The sequence below is a fragment of the Somniosus microcephalus genome, chromosome 4, assembly GCF_052327205.1.
Source record: "Somniosus microcephalus isolate GS21.2 chromosome 4, FLI_Smic_1.0, whole genome shotgun sequence".
NCBI classification, from domain to species: domain Eukaryota; kingdom Metazoa; phylum Chordata; class Chondrichthyes; order Squaliformes; family Somniosidae; genus Somniosus; species Somniosus microcephalus.
Window position 1 is genome coordinate 198,156,015 of NC_140990.1, and position 8,966 is coordinate 198,164,980.

Genomic DNA, 8,966 nt, shown 5'->3' on the forward strand with positions numbered 1-8,966 from the left:
AAGTGCCAGGCAATGACTATCTCCAACAAGAGAGAGTTGAACCACCGCCCCTCGACATTCAATGGCATTACCATCGCCGAATCTCCCAACATCAACATCCTGGGGGTCACCATTGACCAGAAACTTAACTGGACCAGCCACATAAATACTGTGGCAACATGAGCAGGTCAGAGGCTGGGTATTCTGCAGTGAGTGACTCACCTCCTGACTTCCCAAAACCTTTCCACTATCTACAAGGCACAAGTAAGGAATGTGATGGAATACTCTCCACTTGCCTGGATGAGTGCAGCTCCAAAAACACTCAAGGAACTTGACACCATCCAGGACAAAGCAGCCCGCTTGATTGGCACCCCATCCACCACCTTAAACATTCACTCCCTCCACCGCCGGCGTACCATGGCTGCAGTGTGTACCATCTACAAGATGCACTGCAGCAACTCACCAAGGCATCTTCGACAGCACCTCCCAAACCCGCGATTTCTACCACCTAGAAATACAAGGGCAGCAGGCGCATGGGAACACCACCACCTGCCAGCTCCCCTCCAATTCACACACCATCCTGACTTGGAAATATATCGTTGCTCCTTCATTGTGGCTACCTCCAAATCCTGCAACTCCCTCCCTAACAGCACTGTGAGAGTCCCTTCACCTCAGGGACTGCAGCGGTTCAAGAAGGTGGCTCACCGCCCCTTCTCAAGGGCAATTAGGTTTGTGCAATAAGTGCTGGCCTTGCCAACGTCATCCACATCCCATAAATGAACTTTCAAAAATAGTGGCCAAATATACAAACATTTTTTGTATCTGACACAGCAAATAAGCTGTTGAAGCACACGTTCAGGTTAATTTTCTGACCAAAGGGATCGAGCGGGAAATTATTACACTCCATTCACTGATGTTTTCCTTACTGCCAGTCCTGCAGCTTCATTCCAAGACCAGACTCAATGCTGCAAGTGGGAATTCCTGGCGTTGTGATGAATCAGGAATTCCCACCCGAAGCATAGAATCTGATTTCTGATTGACGCAGCTGAATCAGGTAGAAACTGTGGGCCGGATATTCCAATCCCTACGGGTGGGTACGAGCTGCGTACACATCCATAGGGGCATCGGAAATGCCAGTTTCAGGCATGCACAGCGCATGCGCTGAAAGCCGATATTTCCGATCTGTCAAGAATGCTCTTGACAGATCGGATGCCTGCCCTGGAGAAGGGCCTCTGCGGGGGAATAGTTCCACTTTCTGGAGAACCTCCACCCGCAGAAACCCCTTAGAAATCTTACGCCTGGTAAAAGCAAGCATATTTTACCAGCATAAGATTTTTAAAAAGTTAAAAAAAATGTTTTCACTCATTTATCATTTAAAAATACTTTTAAAAAAAGGTAAGTTTATTTTTAGCCCCGTAAAAATTTGTAATTATTTTTTTCAAAAAATAAAATTTTTCTTTAAAATATTTAATTTATTGCAATTACAACTAATTTAAAAAGTGATTAAAAAAAATGTATTTAATGTTTTACAGTGTTTTTGGGGTGATCTCCAGGTCTATCTGTCAAGTGTAGGAAGGGAGATTGGCTCCCATAGCCCACATGATCCCAGGGACGCTTGCGAACCACATGCGCCTCTGGGATACGTGAGCCCTGCGCACTTGGAGTTGGAGAGGCCCAGGAACGGAACTATATGCACCTCGGGAGCCCTCAGGTAAGTGTGTAGATTTTTTCCAGATCGGAGGCCTCCGCACGCGGGAAGCCTCCAATCGGAAAATACGGCCCTGTAACTGGAACATAAGCAATAAGGAGCACACTAAGGAGCTAGACTGGTTCTGTAAACTGAGGAATGGGGGATGTTAGAGAAAAAGTGCTACTGTGAATTAGGAGTCTTTGGAGGGGGAGAGTGTATCTGTGAACTGTTGTGGGTGGCGGGGGGCGGTGGGGGAGGGTCGAGATGAAAATGATCTCTGCGAACTTCGGGGTTGGGATGGGAGAATGCTTCTGTGAACAGCGGGAGGTTAGTGACTGGCCAGGTTGCTTTTAAGACAACAATAGCCTCATTGGTTTGTTGTAGTTGTTTTTGTATATTCACACTCTTCCCTTGGAGAATAGTGTCAGGTCGTGCATGAATTCATAGGCTGATCAACAATCTGACAGACTTCAACGCGAACGCTCCTTCCAAGGTCGTAGCTATCTTTATACAAGCTGTGCTGTCTCTCCCTCTAACTTAACCTTACCGTATGTACATAACCTACTTATATATGTATAACTTACCTGTTAGGGCCGTTGCCCCTTTAACTCACCTTTGGGGCCATTGCCCCTTTAAGACGCGCCTTAGCGTGATGACGTCACGTCACGCACGACGTGCCGTGCGTGAGGCGGCTGCCGGCCCGACTCGGCTCTCAAGAAAGGCCGCCGGCACAGCCCGGCCTAGCGTCTTCGGCCGCATCGATCAGCCGCCGGGAGCGCCGCTATCTTCCGCTCCCACGGCAAGCACCGGCCCAGCCTGGCCTCCAGCTCCCGCTCCCAACTTAGGCCCCAACGGCCAGCGACGCAACGACCGGCAAACGTGACGACGTCACAACCCCGAGCGTGATGAGGTCATCATGCCCTCCACGGGACTGCGAGCCCATTCCTCGTGGAGCCGCCGCCGGAACAGGACCTGCGCCACGTTGCTCCTCGGTTGTATTGTCCCCATGCTTGAGTCTTGGAAATTGTTTGTCTGTAAGTATTCTATAGACGATTAGCGTACACTGTATGTTGTAGAAAATGTTTAGTTGTAACTTTTCTCTGTCTAGCCGGTTAACTAGCAGCTGTATTCGATACACTATGTACAGGACTAATTTAAAGAGAATGCCTTCCAGCTTGCTAAATGTATAGTCGTTGCCAGATGTACTGTGTTGCCCAGGCGTACCTAAATTTGTGTATACATATCAATTATGCGCCTGTATACTAATGTGCCCTTCCATTTCTGTGTTGTATTTCAGTTTTACAATAAGAATCTTTCAGTAAAGCGTTACAAGAAAAGTCAAGCCTTGTGATTTTATTGGAAGATATCAAGTTGTTCGCTATCTGTCTAGCTCTGCATAGGATCGCGTTGCGAGGGCAGAACACAAGCCAATAGGGTGCCTGTAGCCTTGATCATCCTTGTTATTCCAAATCTATTCACCATGAATGGAAAGTTATGATTATGATTGCGAGAATGAATGAAGCTTATTCAGATATTTTCAATTGCCCATTTCACTTCCTATTACTTTTACTTAATGGATGGGAGTGGGCCTTTGGCGTAGCGGTAGCATCCCCGCCGCTGGGCCAGAAGGCGTAGGGTTTCGAACCCCGCTCCAGACAGTCCCGGCAAGTGGAGTCGGAGCTCCGGCTCTAAATTCTGGGTTGACATCCAGCGGGATACTTGCGTCCGTGGGTGTGGGTGGCCCCCCCCTCGTATGGGTTGTGGGAGCCCGTAAAACCCTCCCGCCATAGGACTAACCACCCTAATGGCTGGTACGAACATGGTTACGGTCACGGAAGGAGCGTTAATCGCGGCCAGAAATCCTTCCACCACTTCATACAGTTCCCCAAAGGGAACAGTGTGAAGACACGTACGACGACTTAATGGATATATGACATCTGATTTGCAGAATATCACTCGTGACTGGATTAACGGATAGAAAATCGTGAGCAACATATTTCGATTTGTGTGGGCGAAGCATTCAAAAAATCAGCCCCGCCGTCCGTGGCATTTGTAATTGTTCCAGGCCTTTGAAAAGCCAATAACTGTGATATCTAACTCAACATGAGTCCAGAAACAAAAAACAGAAAAGGCTGAAGACGCTAAACAGGTCAGGCAGCATCTGTCGAGAAAACATGAGTCATCTGACGTTTCAGATATAAACCCTTTCTCAGAATGCATGCCCTATTTACTGGACTCCCAGTTCAGCTTCGTCTTGAAGATGCGTGTATTGCCTGAGTCAAATGGCCCTGGGAGTCCTCAACATTGACTCTGGAACCCTTGAAGTCTCATGGCTTCAGGTCAAGCATGGGCAAGGAAACCTCCTGCTGATTACCACTTACCGCCCTCCCTCAGCTGATGAATCAGTACTCCTCCATATTGAACAACACTTGGAAGAAGCACTGAGGGTAGCAAGGGCACAAAATGTACTCTGGGTGGGGAACTTCAATGTCCATCACCAAAAGTGGCGTTGTATCACCACTACTGACCGAGCTGGCCGAATCCTGAAGGACATAGCTGCCAGTCTGGGCCTGTGGCAGGTGGTGGGAGAACCAACACGAGAGAAAAACCTACTTGACTTCGTCCTCACCAATCTACCTGTCGCAAATGCATCTGTCCACGACAGCACTGGCAGCAGTGACCACTGCACAGTCCTTCTGGAGACAAAGTCCTGTCTTCACACTGAGGACACCCTCCATCGTGTTGTGTGGCACTACCACCATGCTAAATGGGATAGATTCAGAGCAGATCTAGTAGTTCAAAATTGGGCATCCATGAGGCACTGTAAGCCATCAGCAGCAGCAGAATTGTAGTCCACCACAATCTATAACCTCATGGCCCAGCATATTCCTCACTCTACCTTTACCATCAAGCCAGGGGACCAACCCTGGTTCAATAAGGAGTGTAGAAGAGCATGCCAGGAGCAGCACCAGGCGTACCTAAAAATGAGGTGCCAACCTGGGGAAGCTGCAACACAGGACTACATGCATACTAAACAGCAGAAGCAGCATGCTATAGGCAGAGCTAAGCAATCCCACAACCAACGGATCAGATCAAAGCTCTGCAGTCCTGCCACATCTAGTCATGAATGGTGGTGGACATTAAACAACTAACAGAAGGAGGAGGCTCCATGAATATCCACATCCTCAATGATGGTGGAGCCCAGCACGCGAGTGCAAAAGACAAGGCTGAAGCATTTGCAACCATCTTCAGCCAGAAGTGCCGATGGATGATCCATCTCGGCCTCCTCCTGAGGTCACACCATTAACGACAACTATCTTCCTTTGTCCTGAGGTCACACCATCACAGAAGCCAATCTTCAGCCAAAACAATTCATCCACGTGATATCAAGAAACGTCTTAGCTCACTGGACACAGCAAAGGCTATGAGCCGTGACAACATCCAAGCTGACGTACTGAAGACTTGTGCTCCAGAACTAGCCACTCCTCTAGCCAAGCTCTTCCAGTACCGCAACAACACTGGCATCTACCCAACATTGTGCAAAACTGCCCAGGTATGTCCTGTGCACAAAAAGCAGGACAAATCCAATCCGGCCAATTACCAACCCATCAGTCTACTCTCAATCATTGCCAAAATGAAGGAAGGTGTCGTCGACAGTGCTATCAAGCAGCAATTACTCACCACCAACCAACTCACCGATGCTCAGTTTGAGTTCTGTCAGGACCATTCAGCTCCACACCTCATTAGAGCCTTGGTCCAAACATTGACAAAAGAGCTGAATTCCAGAGGTGAGATGAGAGTGACTGCCCTTGACATCAAGGCAGCCTTTGACTGAGTGTGGCATCATGCAGCCCTAGTAAAATTGAAGTCAATGGAAATTAGATGGAAAACCATCCACTGGCTGGAGTCGTAGCTAGCACAAAGGAAGATTGTTGTGGAGGTTGGAGGCCAATCATCTCAGGCCAGGACATCACTGCAGGAGTTCCTCAGGGCAGTGTCCTAGGCAAAACATCTTCAGGTGCTTCATCAATGACCTTCCCTCCATCATAAGGTCAGAAGTTGGGCTGTTCACTGATGATTGCACACTGTTCAGTTCCATTCACAACTCCTCAGTTAATGAAGGAGACCATGCCCACGTGCAGCAAGACCTGGACAACATTCAGGCTTGGGATGATAAGCGGCAATTAACATTCGTGCCACACAAGTGCCAGGTAATGACTATCTCCAACAAGAGAGAGTCTAACCTCCGCCCCTCCATATTCAATGGCATTACCATCGCCGAATCTCCCAACATCAACATCCTGGGGGTCACCATTGACTAGAAACTTAACTTGACCAGCCACATAAATACTGTAGCTACAAGAGCAGGTCAGAGGCTGGGTATTCTGCGGAGAGTGTCTCACATCCCGACTCCCCAAAGCCTTTCCATCATCTACAAGGCACAAGTCAGGAGTGTGATGGAATACACTCTACTTGCCTGGATGAGTGCAGCTCCAAAAACACTCAAGAAACTCAACACCATCCAGGACAAAGCAGCCCGCTTGATTGGCACCCCATCCACCACCTTAAACATTCACTCCCTCCACCACTGGTGCGCCGTGGCTGCAGTGTGTCCCATCTACAAGATGCACTGCAGCAACTCGCTAAGGCATCTTCGGCAGCACCTCCCAAACCCGTGACCTCTACCACCTAGAAGGACAAGGGCAGCAGGCGCATGGGAACACCACCACCTGCATGTTCCCCTCCAAGTTACACACCATCTGACTTGTAAATATATCGCCATTCCTTCATCATCACTGGGTCAAAATCCTGGAACTCCCTCCCTAACAACACTGTGGGAGTACCTTCACCACACGGACTGCAGTGGTTCAAGAAGGTGGCTCACCACTACTTCCCAAGGGCAATTAGGGACAGGCAATAAATGCTGGCCTTGCCAGCGACGTCCACATCCCAGGATCGAATAAAAAAATGTAATAAAGGTACACAATACATACTTCTGACAGTTTAAACAATTCACAGATGCACTTACGCATTTGGTTCATGCTTGCAAATAAAATCACCCTTTTGAAAAGAAACTGCTCATTTTATCATGAATTTCTATATAGATACCTGGGGATTCAGATAGTGATGGTACTGAAATACTGAAAAACAGTTTTATATTCCATATACAGGGTATATAGATTATAATACGTGCATCAACATCAGAATGACAGTTCTGCAAGCCTGTTATTAGTTACTTTGCAACCACTACCTGGATCCTGTATACTTGTGTAAACACTAGGTAAACAGATGCACTCTGTTGTGCAGCAGTGTTTAATAATGTAAAGAAACATGAAGTGGGATAGCCATCTTACAGGCAATTCGATAGGCTGCAGGTGATAAGAGCGGTTGATGTTTTGTGACTGGCCTTGACAGCAACTGCTTTGGAAGCGATAAATAAATGAATGAATGACTCTTTAAACGTCGTACAATGCTCATATTAAAACTGCACTTTGAATCTACCTGGTCCTTGCCATGTCTGAATGTACTATATAGAAACTAAAAGATTTCTTACTATTTTCTCTTTTTTCCCCTCCCCAACTTTCTTCCCATCTCTTCTGAAGGTAGTGATTCATGCTGGTGTCCAGTGCAAAGGGTCCCACTAACAGTTGCCTTGTTCAAATAGCCCATTCTCCTTTGTAATCTTGGACAGTGAGTATCGGAAGGCTATTTGACCACTGGAGTGCAACACACACATAAACCCAACGTTGTCCACACCAACGATCATGCGGCTTCCACACCTTCTTACTTTCCAATCAGTCTCACATTCAAGTGGCACCTCAGTTCCACAGTGAGTTATCTTTGCACTCTACTTACCATTTATATATTTTTTTGTCAGTAGGAGTGTCATATTGGACAGTGGCATCCCAAAGTGATTCAACAAATAGCAATGCTATAGTACAAAACTTGACAAGCTGCAATATTCAGATTTATTATTGACTAATACAAGGAACATAATAACTTCTATACATTATAAAGAATGTTTTACTGTCTTTAGAAGGTTTTCCCAAAATTTGAATAGTTCACTGTAGAAGTACAGTAGTTATAAATACTGTAACACTAAAGGGATGAGGCATTTTATCTTAGGTGATTCTGTTTTCACTTTGAATGGTCAGTTAAAATGCATTATATGTCAGAAGGAAAAGAAAAACTATTTGAAGTCTTAATGCTAAACTAGGAGATCTATTGTACATTATTTACTTGTATTTTGAGGTCACTGAGAATTACATTGTGCAACTCCCATTACAAATTGCTTCCATTCCACAACATATTCTAAGCAATACTGTGATTTAGCTGGTCTCTTGCATTGCAATTTAAATTACAGTACAATTCTGGTCATTAAAGCACAATCACCCTTTGCTGATATTCCACATCAAAAAGGAAATTAACAATACCATAAGGCAATAATGTGTTATAGTTCTGCTCACCCTTGCAGCATTGTTTTAGTCTTAATTCAGTAGCTGTATTCACATATTTCTAATGAAGTCTGTATATAGTTGGCAATTCAGTACATTCAGTGAAATGCTACATTTCCCTTGTTTCCTCTCCCCCATATATTGTGATAGTCAATATATTTAAGTAAACTTATGAAATGACTCCTTGCTTACCTGTTTGACATGATTGCTGTGGTGTTTTTTTTAATAATTGCCTGGACTCTCCTTGGAATGGCTAAAGACGTCGGTTTTACAAGCTTCTTCGTTTCATTGACACCATCCTCTACCCAGTACCAGATTCCGTGACCTGGACAAGAGCTGAGGCTAGCTTTCTAGTTGGATCTTCTGCACACAGTTCCTTGGTAATTTTCTTGACTTACTTGCGTGGCATGATTCTGTGCGTGTGTGCTGATTGTGCTGTAACTTGCTTTCTGTGTCTCTGACAGTTTCAGAGCTCTGTGTCTCTCACTTTCTCTTCTCTCCAACTCCAGGGCAACCAGGACGCTGGCGCATGCGCAGTGCGGATTATGGGCGCTCTGCCGCGAAGCGCATGCGCGCTATTCAGGACGGGCCTAACGTCGTCATGGTAACCAAGAGCGGGACTGGGCCTGATAATTTAAATTGTAGTTTAAAGGAATTAGAAAGCTCCAGATTACCTCTGGGTGAGTTTGTGCTTAGAGGTATATGAACAATAGCAGCTTTATTTATTGTTTAAAAGGCCCCTTTCGAAGTTTGCTGTAAAAAAATCACAGGGCCGCGGGATTGCCTGACATGGGCGGGGCTGAACGGCAATTTCAAGCAAGTCAAAAGTGTTGGTCATTGTC

The 8,966-nt window shown here is 46.1% G+C and overlaps 1 protein-coding gene across 1 annotated transcript in view; it reads right to left on the bottom strand.

The window, feature by feature from the left end:
• The window catches only part of LOC147120121 (dynein regulatory complex subunit 11-like), a 368,896-nt gene extending 360,202 nt beyond the window's left edge, over positions 1–8,694 (bottom strand). The window contains exon 1 of the mRNA XM_085985675.1: positions 8,317–8,694. Within this exon, the coding sequence (XP_085841801.1) occupies positions 8,317–8,327 (11 nt within the window). The 5' untranslated portion in view covers positions 8,328–8,694. The remainder of the gene's footprint in view (positions 1–8,316) is intronic.
• Between the last annotated feature and the right edge of the window lie 272 nt (positions 8,695–8,966).